General features: G+C 39.1%; 1 protein-coding gene across 5 annotated transcripts in view; it reads left to right on the top strand.

The window, feature by feature from the left end:
• The window catches only part of LOC311293249 (CASK interacting protein 2), a 76,903-nt gene that overhangs the window by 12,556 nt on the left and 36,544 nt on the right, over positions 1–27,803 (top strand). For all 5 annotated transcript variants that reach the window (XM_084413373.1, XM_084413372.1, XM_084413371.1 and 2 more), the window contains exon 3: positions 22,247–22,298. In XM_084413373.1, the coding sequence (XP_084269499.1) occupies positions 22,247–22,298 (52 nt within the window). The remainder of the gene's footprint in view (positions 1–22,246; positions 22,299–27,803) is intronic.

Here is a 27,803-nt window from a genome sequence, read left to right as displayed (position 1 = left end):
ACATTGTGGTCGGCACAAAGCATGTTTATCCTCGTTGCTGAGAATGTACTCCGATTAAGTACCATTGTGAAGTATTTAATTAACTGGATTATCCAAATATAGGCATTACCTCATGGTTATTTGACATATAAACCAATTTTCTTTTTAAGTTCCTCAGAGTTTTTTTAATTACAGAATAAGATTCTGGTCATACCACCCACCACTAACCTCCAGCACCTTGGATTCAGGGTGCAGAAGTTCCCCATCAGTGTTTTCTCTTGTTTAATACTCAGTTCAGCGAATGTGGTTTTGACCTCAAAGAGCCGGTGGTGGTGGTTTCTCAGTTTGTATTGACGCCGCTCAACATCAGAATCACAGATGATTTCATTTGATCCTCTGAAAGAGGCACTGTGGTGGTTTTTCATTCATTAGTTAGTGGTTTAACTGCATGTTAATGGTGCTCCTTAATATCAAGCAACCCCCATCACAACTAGTGAAAAAAACTAGGGGAAACTAATGAGATTTTCTCCTTTTGGTGGGGGTGGGGGTGGGGGGGCATATTGAAGGGGACGTGTTAAAACCCTTTTTGACAGACTGTGAAATTCTGTCTCTGTTTGGTGGTTGTCTGTCGAGTCTGACACTTGCCTGCTAAATGTTTAATTGGCTCGCTAAAGAGAAACGTCCTGAGAGCATGTCAGGTGCTGTTCAGAAGATGAGAAATATTCCTATGTAAGGCTATAAGGCATCTGTTGAATTATCTCTGATAATATCAACCAAACAGCCATATATATGAATATATATATAATATATAGCCTATGTGATGCTAAAGAAACTATGGAAGCTTGTTTCCGCCACAGAATAAAAAATAAAGAAAGTATTTGCGAATTTTTACCTCACAATTCTGACTTTTTTTTTTTTCTCAGAATGGCATGATATAAACTTTATAAATATTGTTTCCCTCAGAATTGGACTTTATAACTCGCAATAGCGAGTTTATATCTCACTATTCTGAAAAAATAACTCGCAATTGTGAGAAAAAAAGTCGCAATTATCATTTTAAACGTTTTATTCCGCTGCGGAAACAAGCCTCCTTAAGAAACACTTCTTTTCAATGTGAAACCAGTTGTGATGCTTAATATTTTTAGGGAAACAGTGATACATATTTTCTGGATTATTCGATCAATAGACGGTTCAAAGTCTCACTGTCACATTTGATCAATTTAATGTGTCTTTGCTAAATAAAAGTATTCATTTCTTAACAAAATCTTACTGACCCCATACTTTTCAATTGTAGTGTGTATCTTAAATATTTGATATAGACCACATAGATTTATTGACAATACCACTTTTTTTTATATATATATTTTTTTGTTTTCTGAGAATATCAGGAAAAAAAAGAGTGACTCTCCACATGAAATGTGTCTGTTAGAGGCCTGAAACACATTCGTATTACATTCTGAAAGTAGTAAACCATCTGAACACTTGATTGGTTGAAATCATCCTGTTTGTGTATATGTGCGCGTGCATTTGACCCATGCACTGTTTATTTTCTGTCGCGGTCTTATCTCCTTATCCTGCATTTGTTGTGTCCATCAGACTCGCAGATGCAGTCTTTAGTGTGTCACAGAATAGCTTTGAGATTACGGCAATTATTCTCTGCCTATGAATGCGCATTCAAACGTTATCTTCCTGACACAGAGGACTTGTGCTGAGAAAAGTACTACAGTCTTGCCTGAGGCCAGAATAATGCTGAATAAACCACAGAACAGTCCCTCAAATGCCGCTTTGCTGTCATTTAGCTTACATGCACACGCAGCCTGAAGTATCCCTGCTTAAGCCCGGGTTTTTTGGCTGTATTTAGGGATGGAAAGTTATTATAAGTGCACATAGCTTTTAGTAAAACCCCAACAGAGCTTCATAACACTGAAGTCAATTAATGCTTAAGCCCCGTCGCATACGACCAGTGGCTACGCCACGTTTCTTTTCCACACAGGAATGCGGGAGCAGAATCTGGTAGTATGTGGAAAATAGGTCAATATTACCTCAGAACACTGTATGCAGTGACTTATGAGCCACAGCTGCCTTGAGCTGGAGCTTAATAGTGTTTCACAGATACTTTTCTGGCACTCTTCCTTCTCCGAGCATGCCAACCATTGTCCAGGCTTCGACATAACACTCCGAACTTTGAATGAGGGGGAAAAAATGCACAAGAATAGGAGAGATGATGTCAGCTAGAGGGAATGTATGCCCCACAGCGCTCTCTGTGTCCTCTAATAGAGTTTGAATGAGTGCGTTCAACAGGTACTGCAAGACTTTCTGTGCGGAGACAGGGCAGTGAACTTCACAACACAATAGTGTACCGAGTGTTTTTTTGGGTTTGTACTTTGGCTGGTTTAGGCCTGTCATTTATTCAACCGATTCATTAAAAAATGTTGAATCATTTCGGAACGAAAAAGAGACATATTAACCGCGCTGTTGTGACTTTATTTGGAAATATTTTTGCTGGCAAAATAGAGCAAAAACAGACTATATATATATATATATATATATATATATATATATATATATATTTTTTTTTTTTAAATGAAAGGAATGTGCTATATTTTAGTTTGATAGTGTTTATTATTTAATATTTTGTATTTTTAGGGGATTTACTACATTATATTTGTGCAGTAGTTACAACTTACAATCCATTTATTCACGTTTTGAGCATAGACTTGAAAATAAAATGTTCAGCTTAAACTGTTGTAAATCTTGAATGCTTTGGAGCACGGACTTGAGTTTGATCTCTTTTTAAAGACGACACATGGCAAATTACTTGGACATTTTTTTTGTTACCGAATTTTACGTTTATTGCTATGAAAAATGCACAAAAATACTATTTACATTTATATGAAATCTATATTTTCAAAAACATGTTTTACTCTAAAACTGCAAGAAAATCAAAGCTAAAAAAAGTGTGTTCCAAATTTGAAGTTGATATCTCCAAAAAATTTGCTTTCAGTCAGATTTTGTTTGGCCGCAGTACCAAACGTCTCCACTAGATGAAATTAGCCTACCATTAATTTCCAATGGGTCATTTTTGACCATGGGGAGCACAAGTGTGACTATTTTTTTTTTCAGGACCATTTAACCTTTTCGAATCATGTCCATGATTTTTTTGTGTGTTCACATAGCAAGTGCCAAAACCTTTACTAAGTTTCATACCATTCAGACGACGTAAAAAAAGAAATAAAAAAACAAACTTTACATTTTTCGGTCAAAAATGACGAAAAGCACCAGAGGGTTAAACTTCTGTATAAAACCAATATCACATTTGCGATCACGCTGCTCTCTCAAGGCGTGTTTGTTTGTTTTTTGCAAAGTAAGTGACATACTCTATTGTCAGTTTCCATATCGTTAAAACAACAATTACGACATTATCGTCAATGATACATAATGCACATCCCTAATGATAATGGCGATATCAGGGTTGGGTAGTAACTAAATATAGCAACACTACTAACTGAGATATATTTTTAATCAAACAGCAGTTAGTTCTTATCCTTGAATTTGATTGGCTGATTGTTCCAGAAGTTCTGATGTAACAATCCACCAGCACTAGGGCTTTTTACACCAGTTAGTAGCAACAAGTGGGCCTTTGTGACCTTTATGACACCTACTGATCATAATGAGTGAGTCATTGAATCATTTACTCAACCAATTAATTCATTCTTCAAGCCGTGCTAATATTCGGAACAACATCTGACTTGCTCTTGTGATATTGCTTAATTAATGTTACAGTAGCTGTTTTCAAAAGCTTCTTTTCACAATTAGCCTGTGGTGTTACGTGACATAATGTTACATCACTCTTTTTCAACATTGCATTTCATGTGTATCTTTACAGGTGTGAACTAAAGTAGTGAACTCCCTCACCTAAAATCATTCATTGCATTAAGTGTTATGAATCAGTTTGTTTGGATGTTGTATTTATACAAAACAACATTTAAAAATTATCAAAATAAATTTGTTTTGTTTTTTTACAAACTATGTAATTTGGTTAAAGTGCCCCTATTATGCTATTTTAAAGTTCCTAATTTTGTTTTGGAGGTCATCATTGTTACATGCATCAAAGGTCAAAAAACACTTTCATTTTCTCATAATATACAATGCAAATCACTTAATTTCTCAAACTAGTGCAAAATACCCGTGCAAAATCAGTTCTTGTGTGTGTTTTTAGTAATTGTTGGTTTGGTGTGATTGAATGAACTTTTGCTGTGTAATTGTAACAATGAGCAGTGACATTTTTATTTGTGCATGGTAGAAAGCACACAGTGAACTCCGAGAAAACGCTATTTTTGAGCAAACAGTTTGTGAATAGGCTACTACAAATGATGCCCGTGAAAGAGACTGTGAACGCATTGAATAGGATATGTTTAATTGGTGAATAGCATAGGCTACTATTACACAGTAGCGATCACGTTAAGCGCACCAGAATGAAATATAATATTCAGAAGTAAACAGCATAGCTGACATATAGATTCAGTTAACATCCACAAATGAATAAGCACGTCGCGATTCAGGGAGCAGTGCAAAGTGCCCGTACAAAATCAGTTTTTGTGAGCTGATCGCCGTCAAAAAAGTTCAGGAGATATTTCTTAGCGACGGCTGATTTCAACAGTTTCAATATGATAGCATTTTGAAGAAAAAAGTGTCATGAATTTATTGCATTTTTGGGGAAAAATAATCAGTTTTTATAATAAATCGTTGAAAATCCAAATCTGGATTTGAATTTTTTTATGATATTATAACCTAAAGATGCTATGTGAAAGTTTGAAACAGAAAATAGTGGTTTTCATCTTGCCACTTTCTTGGTAAAGAAAACACATTTTTACTCAAATTAATCAAAATGGATTTATCACGTTTTGGAACCAAACTATAATATTCAGAAGTAAACAGTGTAGCTGACAGATTGTCAGAATGTTTATTTTTAAACCACAACCTTCTTGGGGCTTCTTTGACCGATACAACTCTCTAGTGTCAGAATGTTTATTTTTAAACCACAACCTTTTAAAAATGATATATTTAACGATATCTTTTGCATTTCTCATCCAAACAATGTCAAACTTGGCACTGCACTTACTCGTGCCCGTGGCGAGACACCTGTCGAGTTTGAAATCAGTCGGACTAACGGTTCGAGAGATATGCGAGGAACAGACACACACACACACACACAGACAGACAGACAGACAGACAGACAGACGTTTCTGTAATTTATAGATGTCTAAAATGACTTGCTCGAAGATCCTGTCTCTCTAAACCCCCTCCTTTCCACGAGTTGAGCACAGTCTGTTGTGATTGGTCTACTCTGCTCTGATTGGTCAGATGACCCAGTCTGTTGTGATTGGTCTACTCTGCTCTGATTGGTCAGATGACCCAGTCTGTTGTGATTGGTCTACTCTGCTCTGATTGGTCAGATGACCCAGTCTGTTGTGATTGGTCTACTCTGCTCTGATTGGTCAGATGACCCAGTCTGTTGTGATTAAACTACTCTGCTCTGATTGGCCAGATGGCCCAGTCTGTTGTGATTGATCTACTCTGCTCTGATTGGCCAGATGGCCCAGTCTGTTGTGATTGGTCTACTCTGATCTGATTGGTCAGATGACCCAGTCTGTTGTGATTGGTCTACTCTGCTCTGATTGGTCAGATGACCCAGTCTGTTGTGATTGGTCTACTCTGCTCTGATTGGTCAGATGACCCAGTCTGTTGTGATTGGTCTACTCTGCTCTGATTGGTCGGATGACCCAGTCTGTTGTGATTGGTCTACTCTGCTCTGATTGGTCAGATGGCCCAGTCTGTTGTGATTGGTCTACTCTGCTCTGATTGGTCAGATGGCCCAGTCTGTTGTGATTGGTCTACTCTGCTCTGATTGGTCAGAGGGTTCAGTCTGTTGTGATTGGTCTACTCTGCTCTGATTGGTCAGATGGCCCAGTCTGTTGTGATTGGTCTACTCTGCTCTGATTGGTCAGATGGCCCAGTCTGTTGTGATTGGTCTACTCTGCTCTGATTGGTCAGAGGGTTCAGTCTGTTGTGATTGGCACTTTGGTCTTTAAATCTTTGCAGGCCTTTTACTTTCACAAACAGCTAGGCTTTACATTCATTTGTCACAGTGAATTTGCAGCAAGAAAGAGTTTGAGGCAGGATATAAATGCAGCAGTAAAACTTTAATAAACAATAAAGCAAAATAACAAACACCCAGGAGACTGATTATCCACATGCAGGAGCAGAACAACCACTTAACAGAGACAAGAACTGACAAAAACAAAAAACAAACTGAAAATGAGGGCTATACAGCAACCAATGAGCACATATGAGCACACGCATCAAGAAAAGCAGGAACACAGGAAAACTAAACAGAACATAATCCTTACAATTTACTAAAGATAGATATATTTTAATTTAACAAAAATTTGTGTACAGTCCTTCGAAAAAGATCTGTATGTTTAGTCTGCTTTCCTGGAAGAGAAAATCTATATCTATGCCAAGGTTTTTTAAAGTTTGTTTTACTTCAAGAACTACTAGTTTATAGATGACCTAAAAGCTAATAGATGTGGACTAAAATCCACAAAATACCGATTTAGTTTTTATGAGCTCTCTAATATATTTTAACGGGAGAAATGGAAATGCTCCAGCTCTTTTCATATGGAGATGAACGGACGTGAGTCAAAGCACAGATATGGCAGGAGAAGCGCTCTGCTGTTAATCTGTCACCTTATCTCCTGTAGCGCCTGCGTATCTCAGACGGATACGGTCAATCACATGCCAGCAGCATGTGATCTCTGTGCAATAGAGCGGATTCCGGGTAAACCGATGAAAGTTTGGGATAGGAGGAAAAAAGCCGTTCTGAACAAAGCGTGGGGTGTGAATTTCCTTTTCATCATGAGAACAAAATGCATTCCTTTTTGTGTGTGTGTGTGTGGTGTTGAATAACAGTTTTAGCTGCTGTATGCATTCTAAAGAAAACTACTTTTTTGGCCAAGAAATTGGTACTAAAATATTTAATATTTTTGTTTTAAAAAGTGAATCTCGTGAAACCGGATCAGATCACTTTTTCAGCCCAAAATCAAAAGAAAGAAGAGAAAAAACTTCTTGTTCCTTTAATGCTTCTTATTACTTTAATACAAAGTTGTTGTTTTTTTTTCCATTTAAATCAGCACAAATTAAAGGAAGTACACTATCAGAATGTACAGTGTAAATATCTTTATAATCAGATTTAATCTCTTTTTTGTGTTACAGTAATGGGAAAAAATTAGTCATTTAGCTTTGCTGAAAATGTGCTTATTTGTCATGAAAATGTCAAAAAATATACTTTTTTGTCACTTTTTGATATTTCTAGAAACTAAAAATACATTTGACAGCTATATGCTACACAATTTACAAACAGTGAAGCTTTTGTAAAAGGGAGTGTGACGTAATGGCGGTAACTCTGATTTGCTTATTTGGATGAACAAATTACTGTACACCCATTATTACACCCTTGATGAAGACAATTAAAGGGATAGTTCACCCAAAAATGAAAATTTGTCATCATTTACTCACCCTCATGTTTTTCCAAACCTGTATGAGTTTCTTTCGTCTGCTGAACACAAAAGAAGATATTTTAAAGAATGTTGGTAATCAAACAGTTGACGGTAGCCATTGACTTCCATAGTAGTAAAAAAATAAAAATAAAATACAGTGGAAGTCAATGGCTACCGTCAACTGTTTGATTACCAACATTCTTCAAAAAATCTCACACAGATTTGGAACAACATGAGGGTGAGTAAGTGATCTATCCCTTTAACCTCATGGAAGACTGAACCAGCAGTAAGCAAACTGTTAGTCAAGTTGGATAAAAGTCTTAGCTAAATGACTACTAGCAGAACATGCTTAGTAAACCACCTCTGCATCAACACATCAACATACCACATACTCAGCAGTTTTGATTGGTCTCTTCCTCCATCATCATCATCATTATGTCATCACCTGTGCTAAAGTGACACTTTGAATTTTCTGCTGAGTCAACAAACCGTGAGAGAAGCCACACAGAAACAGGCCTGCCATGGTGTTGCAGCTGCTCAGCACTGGAGCTGTGACTGTCTTCTATTTGCCTTGTCCACGTGTATCACACACACCCACATTCAGAGCGCTGATCATTTGCATGCTACGCAGCCTCCGATATGAGGCTTTGCATTCTACCTTATTACCCCTAAAATATGGTTTCAAAACTTAAAGCGGGTGGCTGTAAGTGAGGACTGCCTCAAAATGGTAAACTGTGTAATTTGGGCCAGCATTTGAGGGATTGCATCGCACTTCTCTTTCAGAAATACCACAATTCTTGACAGCACACAGAATTTAAAACCATTTGTAGCTCCAGCTATATGAAGATACATTGTTTCGCTCAATTCTTTGTAGTCATGTATCTGATCCTAGATTAATTGTTTTCTCTAAACAAATACAATAAATGTTTCGGATTCGAGATCAATGACTTAATGTGGAGCGCTGCATGAATATGAGGGTTATTTCCAGGTTAGCCTACATGCCTCCAATGCAGTTGTCCAGATCCTCTGGTTGTAGTGGGAAAACCCATGACTGAAACAGATGTTTCCCTCTTGTTGAATAATCTCCACCTCTTCTGTTGTTGCTTTTGAGACATAATAGGAAGCAGCAGGAGGAAATTACGGCTTGTTTTAATCCTAGTTGAAATGCATTCCCCTTGTGGCCACTGGCACAACCTTGCACCTGTGATCTGGATGGTGGTTTGGGCCATTACAAATATTAATGAAAAGCATAGCTTTTCCGCCAGTCTAAAATTCTTTATTCAAAGTGTTGGTTCAGAAAAGCAGCTGTAACGCTTTCACGTAATTTAGTATGACAGCATCTTATTTTTCTCTGTCTTGACAGGCTGCACTTTACATTTATGGTTTGTTTTATTACTAGCTTCATAACCTGTTTGCACTTTACTCATCAAATTGTAGTTTTGGAGCTCTTGCACACTTATAATTAAGGCGGCCTCTTGTCATGAAGCAGTTGAGAAGTTTTTTTTTCTCTCTTTTGGAATAGCGAGAACATTTCCTTGAGTCTGCTATTTCTTCATCAGATGTTATGGGTCTACTCTTGAGACGTGCAGAAACACCTCATCAGCAGCCCCAAACTTTTTTTCCCATTTTTCCATTCTGATTTTTGGGGAAAATCTGCTTAATGGATTTAACCATGGCACATTGTGTTAAATGAAGTGACAGTAAATTACAATGACAAAGCACCTTGAAGTCATTCTTTTTTTTTTTTATGAGATTTCTTGAAATGATGTACCTTTCTGATACCTGGATCGAGTTTCTTCACAGGAGATCAATCCAAATTAAATGCTGTCAGTTGGCCGATTCAATCAAGGTCCTAATATGACAGAAAAACACCATAAAGCAACTTGCACTTGACGCTTCAAAAAGTTCATAAAGAGAACGTAAAACGAATCCATATGAATCGAGCGCTTCAAGCAGGTTCGGTTGAGCTTCTGTTTATGTTCGCTGACCAATGTTTATATGTGAATAATAGACTAAATTAATCTGTTTATCATATAAAACGAAGAAGCATTGGTTTTGTTGAAGCTCAAACGTGCTGCATAACACGAGAATGAACCTCATTGGTTCTTCCTGAAGCTCAAACGTGATGCGTAACACGAGGATGAACCTCATTGGTTCTTGCTGAAGCTCAAACGTGATGCGTAACACGAGAATGAACCTCATTGGTTTTGTTGAAGCTCAAACGTGCTGCGTAACACGAGGATGAACCTCATTGGTTCTTGCTGAAGCTCAAACGTGCTGTTTAACACGAGAATGAACCTCATTGGTTCTTGTTGACGCTCAAACGTGATGCGTAACACGAGGATGAACCTCATTGGTTCTTGCTGAAGCTCAAACGTGATGCGTAACACGAGGATGAACCTCATTGGTTCTTGCTGAAGCTCAAACGTGTTGCGTAACACGAGAATGAACCTCATTGGTTCTTGCTGAAGCTCAAACGTGATGCGTAACACGAGGATGAACCTCATTGGTTCTTGCTGAAGCTCAAACGTGCTGCGTAACACGAGCATGAACCTCATTGGTTCTTGCTGAAGCTCAAACGTGATGCGTAACACGAGAATGAACCTCATTGGTTTTGTTGAAGCTCAAACGTGCTGCGTAACACGAGCATGAACCTCATTGGTTTTGCTGAAGCTCAAACGTGATGCGTAACACGAGGATGAACCTCATTGGTTTTGCTGAAGCTCAAACGTGCTGCATAACATGAGAATGAACCTCATTGGTTCTTGCTGAAGCTCAAACGTGATGCGTAACACGAGGATGAACCTCATTGGTTCTTGCTGAAGCTCAAACGTGTTGCGTAACACGAGAATGAACCTCATTGGTTCTTGCAGAAGCTCAAACGTGATGCGTAACACGTGGATGAACCTCATTGGTTCTTGCTGAAGCTCAAACGTGATGCGTAACACGAGAATGAACCTCATTGGTTTTGTTGAAGCTCAAACGTGCTGCGTAACACGAGCATGAACCTCATTGGTTCTTGCTGAAGCTCAAACGTGATGCGTAACACGAGAATGAACCTCATTGGTTTTGTTGAAGCTCAAACGTGCTGCGTAACACGAGCATGAACCTCATTGGTTCTTGCTGAAGCTCAAACGTGATGCGTAACACGAGGATGAACCTCATTGGTTTTGTTGAAGCTCAAACGTGCTGCATAACACGAGAATGAACCTCATTGGTTCTTGCTGAAGCTCAAACGTGTTGCGTAACACGAGCATGAACCTCATTGGTTTTGTTGAAGCTCAAACGTGCTGCATAACACGAGAATGAACCTCATTGGTTTTGTTGAAGCTCAAACGTGCTGCATAACACGAGAATGAACCTCATTGGTTTTGTTGAAGCTCAAACGTGCTGCGTAACACGAGCATGAACCTCATTGGTTTTGCTGAAGCTCAAACGTGATGCGTAACACGAGGATGAACCTCATTGGTTTTGTTGAAGCTCAAACGTGCTGCGTAACACGAGGATGAACCTCATTGGTTCTTGCTGAAGCTCAAACGTGATGCGTAACACGAGGATGAACCTCATTGGTTTTGTTGAAGCTCAAACGTGCTGCATAACACGAGAATGAACCTCATTGGTTCTTCCTGAAGCTCAAACGTGATGCGTAACACGAGGATGAACCTCATTGGTTCTTGCTGAAGCTCAAACGTGATGCGTAACACGAGAATGAACCTCATTGGTTTTGTTGAAGCTCAAACGTGCTGCGTAACACGAGGATGAACCTCATTGGTTCTTGCTGAAGCTCAAACGTGCTGTTTAACACGAGAATGAACCTCATTGGTTCTTGCTGAAGCTCAAACGTGCTGCGTAACACGAGGATGAACCTCATTGATTTTGTTGAAGCTCAAACGTGCTGCGTAACATGAGGATGAACCTCATTGGTTCTCGCTGAAGCTCAAACGTGCTGCGTAACATGAGAATGAACCTCATTGGTTCTTGCTGAAGCTCAAACGTGCTGCGTAACATGAGGATGAACCTCATTGGTTCTCCCACATCAAGAGAACATGCTTGAACTTCTGTTTCCCACAACTGATGTGTGAGTTGATGAATGTTTATATGTGAATAAAAGTCTAAATTAAATCTGTTCATCATAGAAAGTGAACGTGTCTCTTCAGAAAATTTTGACTAAACCGCTCAATTCATATGGATTAGTTTTACGATCTCTGTATGAACTTTTTGAACCATCAAAATGGTAGTTGCGTAGACTGTCAATAGAGGGACAGAATTGTCTCAGATTTCTCAGAAGTTCAAAAAGATCTTCAATTTGTGTTCTGAAGATGAACAAAAGCCTTGCAGGTTTGGAACAACATGATGGTGAGTAATTAATGACAGAATTTACATTTTTGGATGAACTATCCCTTAATATCCTATCCTAACCCTAACCCTTATAATACGAAGTATCATTTTAATACACTATATTTTTCCAAAATTAAATTTAAATAGTATTTTTGTGAAGTGACCGTGGAGGCTGCAACATATGTGACATAGCCGTGCGCACTTACTGGACCGTCCCATTCTAGCATTTAATGCTGAGGAGGACTCTGGACTATGAAGGACACAGCCTCACTAGGATGCAGCCTTCTGTTTGAGAAGCACATTTATTTAGCACACCAGATTCAGATCATCAGCTTGTTTGGAGAGAGCACCATGAACTGCACTGTGAATGTGTCAGATAAGAGAGACACTGCTGTCCAGTGGTTCCCCAAGACCAGGACTGAAAACCACTGCTCTACTAGACTTAAAGAAGCAATATGTGAACAATATGTGAAAAGCAGGGAATGTGACAGGCATTCCAGTTTGAAAATTGGCGTTCAGCATGTGCATATTCGCAGAGGACCTGCTCATCAGTGATTTTACAGTTGTTTAAGTTGTCTCTCTGCTCTCCCCAGTGGCCGGCCCCACAGCTGCCGGGCCACATCATTTGGCACGGAGATGAAAGCGCGTCTCGCACTCTGCTCTGTCCTCTGTGACACGGCCTGACCGCAGTGCAGTCACAGACGTGCCCATTAACTGCACCGCTAGCCCTGTGACAGCACGACTCCGCTGACACAACAGACTCCCCGAGACTGAGACCGAGCTGAGAAATCTGTCATGCACGCAGTCTGCAAACCCACGGACTTCTATTACTGATTTATTAGTATGAGATTGCTTCCTCTGTCTCTAGAGATCATTTTGTTTTATCTGACTTTAAAGGAAAACCAGGATTGGTTTCTTCAGGACATAAAATCATGGAATGTGTTTGGTTTGGATATGCATAGCCTTCCAGAGGCCACAGATCCAGGCCTTGGCAGCGGCAGACTGCCACAGTCTCTCTATAGAATGGCAGCGCTCTTTGAAACGTTTTGTGATTTGATGCCATTTCAAAAATGCAGTCTTGTGTTTAAAGTTGAAGGCGTGGCAAAAACCGAAAGTGAATTCTGTTACTTTCCTTGAGCATTTAGGACTAGCTCTCACGAATGGCTTTTGGTGAAATTGGATGCTGCAGCTGTACATTTTATCTAATATTCTCGGTCTTAGCTTGAAACCAAATTGAATCATTGCAAATTACTCTGGCATTTTCGTTAAAGTGGTTTGTAACAATGTAAGAGACTTCATTGAGACGAGGATTGGGCCGAACTTTGAGTGTGCTGTAGGAACACAGTGATCTTTCACTTTTCCAGTTTAAGAGAATGATCAAACGTTGAACTTTTACATTTTGTCGAAAAAGGTCAACGGTCATTTGATTTGTTTGTTTTTGCATCGGTTTGTCACCATGGAATGAGTTTGAACACTCTCCTACAAAAGCAGTTGGAACTTATTGTTTCCCAAGCTTAAGACTGTGGTGTTAAAACTAATCTTGTGCTCAACCTTTGCCCTCTGACTCCTGAGATTAACTCCAACGTACATTTACTGACCCTTTCAGGGGATGTCGCAGCCCTGTTCCGAACTCCTCTTCTGCTGTGGATGAAATGACCCTAATCCATCAAAAGTTACAATATGAAAGCCAAGATGAAAGTTTTCTCTTTTCCTCAATCTAGTGAATGGATTTTCTTTCCACATTCAGAGCCCTGTTTTATTTGTTGACATTTAACCTTTTTGAGACTCTTGGGGCCGATTGCACCAGCTGTGTGTAAGGAACTATTTGGCTCAGCTGTGGCGGAAATAGGCTCACCAATATATTAATCAAATTGTATTTAAATTACTAATTATATTATTTCATGACTATTTATGCATTGTATTTCAATGGAAATGTAATTCTACCAGGTAAAGCTTTTCTCAATTTCTGCTCATAGATTTGATGGCTGCTTATTGTATAGATAAAGATAAAAGTCATTATGTGACTACCAATTACTTAAAACCCACTAGCTAAGTTCTACCTTCAGAAAACAAATGGTGGAACCAAATTAAGAACAGAGCTGAGTTTGTAACAAACTAACTAATAGTTAGTAGTAGTCCTAGCATGAACTGTCTTTCCAGTTTAAATAAGGCAGCTTTTCTCCAACTTTTTTTTCAGAGGACTCTGATGCATGTGTTTAAAGGGAGAGCTCTGCGGGGTGTTTGAGTTGGCTGCATGCGTGACCACATGTGCCTCTGGGCCCATCTGCAACGATTATTTATTTACACGCTGTGATGCTTAACCCCGAGCAGGCAAGGGCATCCCAAACCTCAGCAATAGCAGGACAGGACGAACTCTGTACGTTCCCTGCTTCTCTTTAAACTTGACGCTAATCCATCCTCCGTACCTCCCTCAGTCAAACTCTGAGCCTTCTTGATTCTTCCCAGACGTCACTGTTGACATTCTCAAGGCTCCAGAGTCAAGAAAAATGAGCCGCTGCCTCCTAAAATTACTTTTTTGTAGTTGGCAAATTACAGAATAACACTAAATAGATGGTGGTTAAGAGGTAGTGTCATCTAGGGGTGACACGAAAACACTAGGCTTAGGGTTATGTTAGTACAAAACACTGGAAGTAACTAACAAACAGCTTCTTACCAGATTAAATATGTCAAAATAAAGTGTAGACACAAAGTTTTCCTGACTGTCATCATTGACACTCATTGCATTTGCAGCCATTTTAGTTGCAAGTAGTTTAGAATGGGGTTTTCTTTCTTGCATGCAAAGTTTAAGGCCTAAAATACTGGAAAGAAAGATATAACACCGATAAAGACCGGCTTTATCTCTCATGGATGATCTGACTCTCTGTTATCAGTGCTTCATCGGGGTTCTTGAGAACAGGGTGACGTGAGTCAGTGTGGAGAGGTTTAAGTGTGTAAAAGGTCTGCCATCCCTCCTAAATGAGAATCACTAGCCGTGTTTCCACTGTTGGGCCAGTGTGAGCCAGGGCTTTAAACAGGCCATGCCGGGCTAAAAGCCTCGTCACACCAACCATCATTTCACCTACAAATGGAAGTTTTATCAGAAAACTAATCAGAAAGAAATCACTGGAAGCAGCGAGATCGCAAAACGGACATGATAAAAGCGACCGTTAGCTGCCATTTTTGTTGTTTTAAGGAAACCCAAGCATCGATGTTTTACCACAGGTTTACAATAAAAAGTGATACATTGATCATAGTGAATTAATTTGTGTTAAAATTGCACATTAGTCACACAGAAATAAAGTGGTTTACCGTTATTTCACAAAAGAAAGAGGACACGCTTATTCAGTCGCGTCTGTTTCTGTTTATTTGTTACAGGACATATTTACATCACATTTAGAAAGAATGATCATTTCTACAAATATGCCACCAAAAATACGACCTGAGGAGCTTTAGCACTCTCTCCCCATACAGTTATATTTTCAGTCAGAGAAACAGAGGAAGCTCCTGAAAAAAAAGTTGCTTTATTTTATGATAGGCTATGCAGAGCTAAATATGGATATCAGACAGTCCGGTAAGAGATGACACGAACTGACAGATAAAATAAAAAACATGATGGTGATAGCCTTTATGATTTGTCTGATTTCTTCAAGCGGTCATATTTACCATGTTTACTCTGGTAATGGTTAGCGCGCAGTCCTTTGCATCGCGTAACTTATAAATATTTTTTTACCTTACGCGGTGATCAGAATCTACATCGGATCACAAACAGAAGGTATTCAAACATGAAAGTGAGTTTTGAGCTAAAATGATTTTAAAAGTCTTTAATGCTGATGTTAGCTGGTATATGAAATCATCCGGCGCTGCCGTCTCCTGACTCAGGGAAACTCCGCCTCTGTTCGTAACCACTCCTCAAGCCCGAGTTGGCCCGCTTTGGACCAAAAAACCCTGACCATTGACTCAGAGGAAGCCCCGGCGAGACCCGATCAAGCCCCGGAAGTGACTGTGGAAACGCGACTGGCCCTGGCACGCACTAGCATGCGACAGTGGAAACGCGGCTACTATGAGCTGGGGCAGTTGTTCACCTTTATCTCCGTTCACAGGCAATTTTTTGCCGGTAATGCTGCAGTGATCATCTCAGGGGAACTGCTGGGGATAGTGTAGAACAAATTACTTGGCTCAGTTTCCTCTAGCTTTGTGTTTCATTTTTTTCTTAGCTGCATATGAAATGTAGAGTATGTAGTTTAAGTGACAGCCTGACACATCTCATAGTGCTCAGGGCTGGCTGATAGTTAAGATTTTGCAATCAGAGGCATCTTCAGTTTGAAGAAAAAGCCATTGTTGCCAAGTAAATTGTAGATGTTAAAAAGTTCAATGCAGTAAAATACACGGTAAGAAATAATAATGTCTTGTTTTCTTCCATGATCAATGTAAGTGATGGCACAAACAAAACGTTAAAACGATTCACTGAAATGTATGGTGATGGACATTGAAATATAGCTGATTTCCAGAATCGGATTGAACTTCCCAAGTCTGTATATTTGATGTTAAGGTTTAATCCAGAGAGAGGCCACCATGGCCATTTTATGACACAAGGAACTGCCATGGAATGAGTTCAAGCCGTAGACGATAAGTGCTGTGCCACATGTACTAACCACTAGAAGCAAGAACAACAAAAGTGTTTCTTGAGTGAGCTCACCAGGGGATCTTCTCACCCTCTGTATAGAGACCTGGAAGTGTTTTACTGGGGAAGACTGAACGTACACAATAGTCTAACTGATCCTAGTTTTTGGAACAATGGTCTAGGGAAGGAAGTGCAATAAGGGGCCTATCCCAAGTCCTTGAAAGCCTGGCTGCTTTCGATGGGGCCTGTGTCAACAGACCCCCCACCTAATCTCGCCAAGGGTCACACTTGCTTTTGCACCCTCTGTCCCTGCTCTAACAATCCCTCCGTCTGTGCGGACACCCCCTCTTCCCTCCCCACCTCTGGTTTGGGATAGCACAAACCGGAAAAGTGGCTCACAAAGGGAAGTGTATTCTTCCATGAAGAAAACAACGTGTAAACAAAGAAGACCACCAAAGACATGGTAGGTGAACTGAAATGGGTTTGTCTTTGCCCGCTGGTGCAGAAGTGCACTGCGCCTCCCTGTCTCTCGTTGTGCACGGTATCAATGTGCGCTTCACAAGAGCTAGAAAGATGACCAGAACAATGTAGATGGGTTGGAATTTGGTGTCATTACGTAACTTGAGACTGGTTAAGAGAAAGAGCTTGACGGTGAGAAGGATGATGCATTTGCCCTGATCAGTGTCTAAGATTTCTGTCTGTAGATGTGGAAAAGATCCCAGATGTTCACTGAGGAAGTCTTGATGACAGGATATGGATGTTACCTTAAGTAAATACTAGGGCTACTATAGGAAGCCTAATTCCTTCTTCCTATGATCTCATGCTTCCGGTGACATAGCCTAATCAAGCAAGTGCTAAAATACTGTATACTATATGGCCAAATGTGTATACTATATCGCCAAACTTATTTTGTAGTGTACTTGGTTATTGCAATTAGTTTTCTGCAGGGCTCTGAAACAACCAAGTTTTGTGAGCAAGATGATATGGAACAAAAATACAGAGGGGTAGCTGTCGCCAGCTTCATTTACACAGCCGATAAGGGGACCAGTAGAAGTGCATTTCTCCTTCTCCAAACATGTAATCTCCCAGCACTGCAAGCGTTCCATTGTCAGGTCAAGAGGACTCGAATGGAGCTGTGAACTTCCTGGAATCTGCCACCTCTGACTTTCTGTTGAAATTCTTCAGGCCTCAAACATTCGAAACAGCCACAGATGCTAGGCAGTCCACCCCTTCCTTTTGACTGCTTTCTTTCAGTTTAATCAAGAAGTAGCCATTACCGAAGAGGAAGGTTGCCAGTCATTAAGCCATTGTTCAGTGGTCATGACTGCTCAGGGCGGGTTGGTGTGCAGGAAGGAGCCGGTGTATGGAAATCAAACATCAAACATTTAGCTGAAGGATCAAAGCCACAATTGATGTCAGTTTGTTAAATACAAGTAGGGGTGTAACGATATTCGAACCGAAAAACCGCGATACACCACCCACGATACGAATCGCGATACTCTCATGGCGTACCGAACACGCCCGCCCCGCCCCCTGCTGCCCCGCCCCGCCCCCCGCTGTCCCGGCTCATTGGACCTCATGTCTTATGTGTAACAAATACAGCATTGCCTAACCACCATTAACCACATTTAATCGCAATAAGCTCAGTGTTTTGTTACATTTGATAATAAGCAAAGTGTAATCTTTCAATTACTACGTCTATTTGATCACGAAATTCAAACATTAAATGTCGCTTTGGCGCTCTTTGATGTGGCGTGACAGATCACCGTACTAGGCTCCTCATTTAAAGCGGCAGCGCGGAGCGCGAGTAAACGCGATTCTTTTCCTCAGTTACAGAATAAACATGAATGGACACCTGAAGGTATGTTGAAAGATACAGTATACTTACTGAAAGGCATCATAACTCGTGTAATCGCTCAGTCAGTGTTTCAACAGCGGAAATACGTCAATAAAAACGCTTAGTTTTTCACTTTATTTACCTCAGGCAAGTCATTCAGTGTCCACAGCTTGTTGGTTTGCTAAGGAAATGAACTCTTTCACTAAATAAATGCACTATATTAGCCTATATATTATATTTTACTTAACCTGTTAATGACATCTTGATTATTTAATGTATGTTTAAAATATCTGTCATGAAAATGACAGCAACTGTGTAAATGATTATATTTCAATAATAAATTAGAGTAAAAATGTTAATGTAAAAACTGCCTTATGTGCAGTTTACATGTTTTCATACAATTTGTTACTTGAGTGTTGATTATGATTATATCTAAAAATAAATAGCAACTGAATTTAGGCTAAAAGTCTAGGCTCTGTTGTTAAGCTTTAATGTTATAGTAATGTGCAAGTAAGGGCTCCTAGTTTACAGCATTAACAGATAAAAAAATGTATCCTTGCGAAACGTTTACTTGTAATTGAATTAATTTAAAGACAAGGACACAATTTGTTAATTAAAGCACTGTTAAAAAAAAAGAAGCAATTTTAGCTTTCTAAACCCCCCACTCCACCTAAATGAACCGAACCGAACCGAACCGAGACGTCAAAACCGTGGGACGTACCGAACCATCAGTTTTGTGTATCGTTACACCCCTTTACAGTAGTAGCTGTGAGTGCAACCTAAGGGAAAAGTAAGAATCTCCAAAAGCTTCTCCAAAACTGTTTTCCAATTCATTTTTCCATCCACTGCACCTGCATGTTCTGGAATAAAACGCACAGTGATACCTTTACCAAATAGGTCAGGGGCGTCCAGTCCTGTTCCTGCTGGTTCAATTTCCTGCAGAATTTTGCTCCAACATATCTACCTGAAAGTTTCTACTGATCCTGAAGACCTTTCTTACAGCCACCATAGTGTTGTGTTGAAATTGTGGCCATACATTGTACTAAAGTAACGCTTCATGACAAAAAGGTGATCATTGTTATGTTATATGGTATGCAAGGTATGCAAGACTAGCGAACTAACGATATACAGCTTGCAGCAATACTGCCATGCGTAGATGCAAATTTGATCATTAATAGTGGTTTACATCCGTAAGATTCAATAGAAGTACACGTGTAGCGAAGCCTGACCACTTTTTCAAATGCACTCAAACTAACCAAATGAACCAAAATCAGACATAAAATAGACTCTTGGGTTTCCAGCTTGTATCTTTAACTGCTCTGCCAGCGCAACTCATCAGTCACAAAGTTCTCATTCATAGACCTGTCTATCTGTCTCAGTCTAGAATTTAAGCCATAAATTCTAAACCATAGCCGTTTTGGTTTGACTACCTGTGCAACAAAGCCTGTGATATTTTAATATGGCTGCACAATCTATCTGTGTGACTCCAGCTGGAGTAAAATCATAAGCCATGCTTTTCCTTTGGGTGTGTATGTTTACAGCTTGGCTCCAACACATTGTCAGTTATAGTAGTGAAAGGCGTTGGCTGTTCTTTTGTAGATGAACATATAATTGTGTACTTTTGATATAAGCAGTGGTTGTCTAAATTTAGTGCTTTCTTTTTTTTACAAAATACTTCACAAAAACAAGCAGAAACCTGAAGTCTGCATTGCAGTTCAAGAGCTATATTCTCAATTGTGCAGAGTTGAGCTAAAATGGCCAAATGCATTCTTGTGGCGGAAAACCCTTTCTGCTTTATGCCCGCCACTTTTAGCATAAAAAAATAAGTAGTTATTCTAAGCCTGAACAGTGTGGTAACCAAAGAGGAGGTGCCTTTTCTTGCTCATAAACGACATTAAAAATAACTTGAACAAATGTTTAGCAGATGAACGTTTTAGAAGGTGTGTTTTTTTTAGCACGATCAGTGTAGTCCGGTTCACATACAAATTACTTTTTTTAGCAGATTCTAGACTAAAATCAGGCAGACACAAATCAAAAGTACTAAAATAATCGTTAATGGAATTGTGAAGTGAAATAACCTAAGCAAATTAACGATTCTGGTTCAGATTGTTTTCCATTCTTTAAGGTAGAGCTCTTCACTTCAAAGCTTCTCATTATGTATGGAAGGTAACTAGGTTTCATTCAGACCATGTCGATTAACCGCTCCTGTGGATTGAGGTTATAGAGCTTGACTTCAAAGGTTTTTTGTGTGTTTTGGTCACTCATGGCTGTGACAGCTTCATAATAAGGAAGGGGCGATGGATCATCACTGTGACACCACATCGTGGGTGTATCCAGTGTCTGTGTTCTAGGTCCAATTCTATCCCAATGCCCCCTTGTCTTGAACTTTGACCACACCGAACTGGAAATACAAACAGTCGATTCACCTTTAGGCGGACACTGTGGTTCCTGTGACGTTCCTGTGTGTCTGGTTAAATTGTTCTGTCATTACTCGGGAAGGATTTGGAAGTACAAAATGAAAGCTGGTTTAAAACAGAACATGTAGATTGAATAATGAAACAAAATATAATAAAGGAGCATGGAAAAGAATTCAGGCCACATTTCTAAGTGTAAATTAAGGTTGGGCGATGTGGCTAAAAATTATATCTCCATATCTTCCTACCTTCTGACAATAATTAACATCTCTGAAAATGATTTCAGTGTATCAACAAACTAGCCATGCATTTCACTTTCAGAAGATGTTTTTAGAAGCTAAATAGTAAAAAAAAACAGACATCATTTTACAAACCTTCTGTGAACATTTTGAGGGATGTGGTGAATCAGGGTTTTGGCATATTGGCTTATGGTCTTCAGACACTGTCCATGTGCTTTGTCTCCCTTAAGGGCAACCATTGCTGAAGATCAAAGACTCCAAGATCACTATTGAGCGGTCTCTCATTTTCCAGTCTCCTGCCAGTTTAACGCCCCCTGAGCTGGCCAGTGAGGTCAGGCAGAGGTCAGAGGTTAATGAAGTGCCCTTTATTGCTCACAGGAAGAGACAGTTGTTATTTAGTGCTGTATCTCCTAGTAAACTAACAGGAAACCCCAGAGGTCCTCAGACCATCTCATCAGTCTGGATCCCAGACGTCCTCCGGGGCTCTAATGGGAAAGACCCATTTAGCATGAAGTTATGAACCTGAAAGTTAAAGGTGCAGTCATTTCTGCACCGCTAGTGGCACCAAAATATATCTGTCTAATAACCACCTACAAACCATCAGGAACACTCTAACAACTGCCTTGCAGAAATCTAGCGTCCACTCATTATACATCTATTTTTCCAGAGCAACCACTCGACACATTAGCAACTACCTAGCAAGGCCTACAAACACTTCAAACCCTACGTAATGCTCTCTTCAAACTATCCAATTATTCGGACTTTTTTAGTTACAGGTTGTAAAATTCAAGCGAATATGTCTGTGTTTCTGTACGTGGGACCTGGTTGCTGATCCTGTGTATTGATGAGAGTCTATTAGAGATCATCACAAATTACACAGCGTACCGTGAATGAAAGACACACAGCCCTCTCATTTGCTTCATGTGGCATATCAGCCGTGAATCTTTAGGATGGACTCAGGACCTAGAGACAAACGGACGACTCGAGAACCAGACCGAATCAATGGAGATTTACAGTCTTTTGGTGTGATGCAAAAATATAATTGGGCTCCCTGCTTTCTAGTCATTAGTATCAGTTCACCATCGGATCTAAACCACTATGACTTTCTTTACACTGTACACAACTCCAGGTTGTGTCTCATATGTGAGGTTTTGATGCAAATCTCAACCCTAGCGTCTTGTTTCGCTTCAAAAGTATAATTTTTCTATTGACTTTCTTCATGTGAAGCTGACGTCTGTGTACTTTATCTTGTGTTGTAGAGTTACTGGGCTCCACCAAGAGGCTGAACATCAACTATCAGGATCCAGACGGGTGAGTCATTGTTCTGTTGTGGGTGAATCTCATAAGGACGTGTCCAGGTCAGAACAAAGGGATACTGAAGTGCAGAGTCAGTGAACACTTTCACAGCATTTTTTGATCTTTATATTTATCTCACAGCCTCACGTTCCCTGAGAGTGTCAGTGTGATCGTGTTCATGCATGTTGACTTCCTGTGTGATGAATCATGATTAGTTTTGAAATTGACCGGGACAAGCTTTTGGGAAGTTGTTGAATCACATCAGCACACTCGTGGTACCGTCTTAAGCTAAATGTCCTCTCTACACACCTCTAACCTCTCTCTTTGTCCTCTGACAGACCACTGAATAATAACTCGGCCGTGTCTTCATCCATCTTAGCTGAAATGATCATGTTTGGCCAACTGCACACTAAGTGCACGATGAGCTATTAGCCTGTGTTTATAAGACTAGATCCCTTACCTGTGGTTCGTCTTAAACTGACCAAGTATCGTTGCTCCCACAGTCCATTAAAACATGCTATGTCAACAGTGTCTTTGAGATAAGATGGGCCTCTCTCAGGGCTGTAAAAACGGTACATTGACCTCATAAATTGAAGTCGAGACTTTGGTGACATTTAGGTGCTTGTTTTTTGGGTCGCCCCCCTCCACCTCTCTGTCGTAAAGAAGAGAAAGGGGGGTGGGCCAGTCGAGGGGTCAGAGATGGCCAGTCGAGGGGTCAGAGATGGCCATTCGTGGACAAGGACCGTGACGAATTCGATAGGAGTGTTTACAAAGCACCGAACAGCCATTATTGAGGCCGGATGGGAAAGGCAAAAGGAAAACAGGGAATGATGGATGGAGATTTATGGGAGTTGTTGAGTGCTGATCTATGCTTTCTTGTGTAGCTGGTGTGAACAAATCTGCCACTATATGGCGTTTTAAATGGATAACCAGAAATATTACTTTTGGATTAGACTGGCTCAGGTCTTTAAAGCGGTCCACTCTTAGTTTGAACAAGATGCATCAGTCACGTTGTTTTATTTTGTTCGGTTAAGTTGCCATGGTATCTACTGACCGGCTTTTGTTATATAACATCTCTATCCAATGGAAACTTACTGACAGAAGAGGAAAACAGGAAAATGGTTGAAAGGATGTAGTTGAACTCACTCAGAGTGTGTGTAACACAGTCATGCAGAGACCTGTATCACTTATTAATGGGAATAAAGTGCATAGACTCACCCATGTGTAGGCAGAGGAATCTGAATCTTACGAAATCTGCAACATATGATCATTTCAGCAACATATGAGCACATTTCATGATAAACCATGCACAAAAAAAAAAAAAACATCACAAAAAAAATACATACAGTATATACAGGACGTTACATACATACATATATACAAAACACTCTCTTTACCCTAAAAATGTGGGTCATACTACTCTCCGAAATCATAAAAATGAGAAAATATTTTTATGTATTACATTATTAATATATTTATACATTTTATAAAGAAAATTAAGCAAATTTTTAGGACCATTAGAAATTGTGTGACAATTTATTATAATTATACAGAGCCCTGCACATGACATGCGGTAAAAAATATGTATATTGTGGCCATGAATGAACAAATAGTTCCCACAACTTGCTAATTTGTCAGCATGTTTTACTAATTCGTTTCCTTGTTGTTTAAAGTAAATCTGTATCACTTATTAATGGGTATAAAGTGCATAGACTCACCCATGTGTAGGCAGAGGAATCTGAATCTTACGAAATCAATATCCATCAGAAAAAAACCCCATATATATCTGTTACGCCATCCTATCTAAAAACACTCTCTTCACACTTATACTAAAAATGCGGGTCATACTACTCTCCAAAATCAAAAAAATGAGAAAATATTTTTATGTTTTACATTATTAATATATTTATACATTTTATAAAGAAAATTAAGCAAATTTTTAGGACCATTAGGATTTTTTTGTGGTGACAATATATTATAATTATACAGAGGCCTGCACATGACATGCGGTAAAAAATATGTATATCATGGCAGTGAATGAACAAATAGTTCCCACAACTTGCTAATATGTCAGCATGTTTTACTAATTCGTTCCCTTGTTGTTTAAAGTAAATCACGCACACAATATAATAATTTGTTCCATTGTTTTAGTTCAATCAAAACGGGTGAACGAATTAGTACAACGTGGCCATGATTTACTGAAACGAGAGAACGAATGATTAAAGGCACAGTATGTAAGTTTCACCGCTAAATATTGTTCATTCAAAACAAAAACAAAGGCGTAGCTTGATGATGGCATGAATGAGTGTGGAATCATGGGAGTGTCGTCTTCACCTCCACAACCGTTGGAAAGCAATCCGACGGGACTCAGGCGGGAATCATGTTCATGGATGAGCGAGTGTATTCAAGTTTTATTAACGTTACTGTTGTGTGAAGCAGGACGGGAGCGAGAGCCGCAGGACATTTTACATTGCTGTTTTTGTTATTCAAATATGCCGCTGACTCTCATTTCATTTTGATGTTTATGTTTATTTTACGAATAAAGTTACGGTTAAAGTTACGATTAACGTTCGCCTCATTCATCCCTGATCCTGAACTTTATTACAGTTACGTTTGATCACTTAAAATCACATTATTTTAGTTTATAAAATTGTATAATTATTCTAAAAGTGCTGAATTGCTACTCGTACAGGTCACTTTATTTTTACGGATTAAAATTGTGTGGTAATGCAGCGCTGTTTTACTTGGTCAAAACAACAAAATACATTTGAGCACGTTGAAAGTTATAACTTTACTCTGTGCGTCCACTCTGTGACTGGCATGAGGCACATGTTGCAGCTGCAGTAATCTAAGATCAATATAATAATATTATATTAATAAAAGCTGGATGACTTGTGTTGCTAAACGGCATGCAACTCATTTTAAGATGTCTTGTAAGGTGGAGAAAATGCTGTATTACTGTTACTACAAATAAAGCTCTTTCTGATTATGATATGTTAGGCACTTGACAAAATAGTGTTGTCTCTGATGCATGACACAAACATGTTACTCGCAGTAAAGCAAGAAAACGAGAGTTTCAAACAATAAGAGTGTTGAGATGTATAACAATGATTCATTTTCTGTCTATAAAAATATCCAAACAGTTCCTCATCTGTCCAATAAAACATAATGTTTTAAAGATTCGCTGGTGTTTCCGTGGTTTCTACAGCAGTAAACCAGAAATCGAGTGTAGTGCAGATATGACGTCATTGACAGACGACGCAATCACACGGGTTAAAATGGCTGATTTCTCTGGATTTAAACATTTTTGGAAACATTTGGGATAATATAAGTACACAAGTCAACAAAATACAGTATATAACATTGTTCTAGTGGTTTTTGGATATTTTAATCCAAAATTCTTACATACTGTGCCTTTAATTTGTGGCCACGATATATATATATTTGTCTGCATATCATGTGCAGGTCTCCATATAATTTACACAAAATAACATTTCTCACCAAATTTTCAAGACTGTAATGAGTAAATAAATAAGTAAATATTTAAAAAATATATATAATATAAAATGATGTCCACTATACAGTGCGTGCAGAATTATTAGGCACGTTGATTTTCTGATCATATTTTTTTTCCAGGCACGTTTTACCAATTCCAAACCACATTAATCATAATAACTACAATTAATTTTGTATTTAATCATTTATAAGTGATATATAATTGTTCATGAAGGCTGGAAATGAAAAACGCCTTATATTCAGGTGTGCAGAATTATTAGGCAAGTTTTCTTTTACAGATAAAATAAGCCAAAAAAGAGATTTAACTCAGACTGAAAAGTCAAAAATTATTAAATGCCCATGAGAAGAATACAATACTAATGCAATACTAGAGATTGCAGTTAAGGCATGACCATTGGACAGTGAAATACTCATTGAGTCAGCAGGGTCAGACAAAAACAGGTGGAGAAGAAAAGACTATTTGAAGAATTCATCTTCCAGAATATGTTTTAATAAGGTTTGGGAGTTTATTTTTAGTCCATCTCCTACCCTGAAGTCCATTTTGCAGAGATGGACTAAAAATGAACTCCCAAAACTTACTGTCAGATTCTGGAAGATGAATTCTTCAAATAGTGGTAGAAGAGGATGTGGTGCTGGTCCTTCAAGAGTCACTCTCAATCTGGCTGTCTATAAAGCCTATAAAAAAACAGTCTTCATGTATTTTACTACACTTCAGCTTGTGATTCTTATTAAGTGGGGGTCATTTTTTAGGATTCTTTACCTAACCCAAGTCTCTGAGATCCTGACACCTTGCACTTCTGGAGACTCCAGGTAGGTTGCAGTTCTGGAAAATGTGAAATACTCTTCCAGCGCCACGCTGGAGACTTAAGGGTTCCTGATGGTTTCACACTTAATTCTTCACCTTAATTCTTCATTCTTTTGCAGTTAACATGTGTCTTTTCTTCTCCACCTGTTTTTGTCTGACCCTGCTGACTCAATGAGTATTTCACTTTCCAATGTTCATGCCTTAACTGCAATCTCTAGTATTGCATTAGTTTTGTATTCTTCTCATGGGCATTTATTCATTTTTGACTTTTCAGTCTGAGTTAAATCTCTTTTATTTAAATCTCTTTTTTGACTTATTTTATCTGTAAAAGAAAACTTGCACACCTGAATATAAGGCGTTTTTCATTTCCAGCCTTCATGAACAATTATATATCACTTATAAATGATTAAATACAAAATGAATTGTAGTTATTATGATTAATATGGTTTGGAATTGGTAAAACGTGCCTAAAAAAAAAAAAAAAGATCAGAAAATCAACGTGCCTAATAATTCTGCACGCACTGCCAATCCAAAATGTTTTTTTTATTTTTTAATAATACAGTAATTAGACTGAGATAATGACAGTGCTTAGTTATTATAAAAAAAATATGAATAGTGATAAAATATTCTTCATTTACTCTATGCTACACTATTTTGTTTTGGACCTGAACATGCACTCGTCAGATACACCCATCTAAACTATGTTGGAGTTGCAACACTGTTGGGAAAGCCCTTGTTTCTGCATGCCACCTAATGATGACCTCAGCATGCATCATAAACTGTACTTTTGATTGTGAAAGTTTGCAATAGTTTTGCATGCTCAGGTCTGTTAGTAAAAGTGAAAAAAATAAAATAAATGAAATGCTTGGTTTGGGTGGTGGTGGGGGGGGTTCCAGCAAATAATAGTGGTGTAGCACTGAAGGTTTTGCTTGTCTGTGAGACAAATTAGTATTTGAGCCGCCTTTGACTTTCTGGGGAACTGTTGGGATTTGTATGGGGGGCGTTTCCATGGCAAACGTCCTGGAATGTGTGTGAATGAATGGCCAGGCCGGTGTGAGAGGGACTCTTTGGAGCCCTGTCCTTTGTCCACCCAGGGCCGCGCTGCCAGTACGCATCAAATCCGTCCTGACATCCCGCGAAATGAAGGCGAAAGTGGACAGGGCTTGTAACACAAGACCCTCGCTGAGTTCTGGGAACTT

The sequence above is a fragment of the Rutilus rutilus genome, assembly GCF_951802725.1.
Source record: "Rutilus rutilus genome assembly, chromosome: 1".
NCBI lineage: Eukaryota > Metazoa > Chordata > Actinopteri > Cypriniformes > Leuciscidae > Rutilus > Rutilus rutilus.
This window is presented reverse-complemented; position numbering and strand designations above follow the sequence as displayed.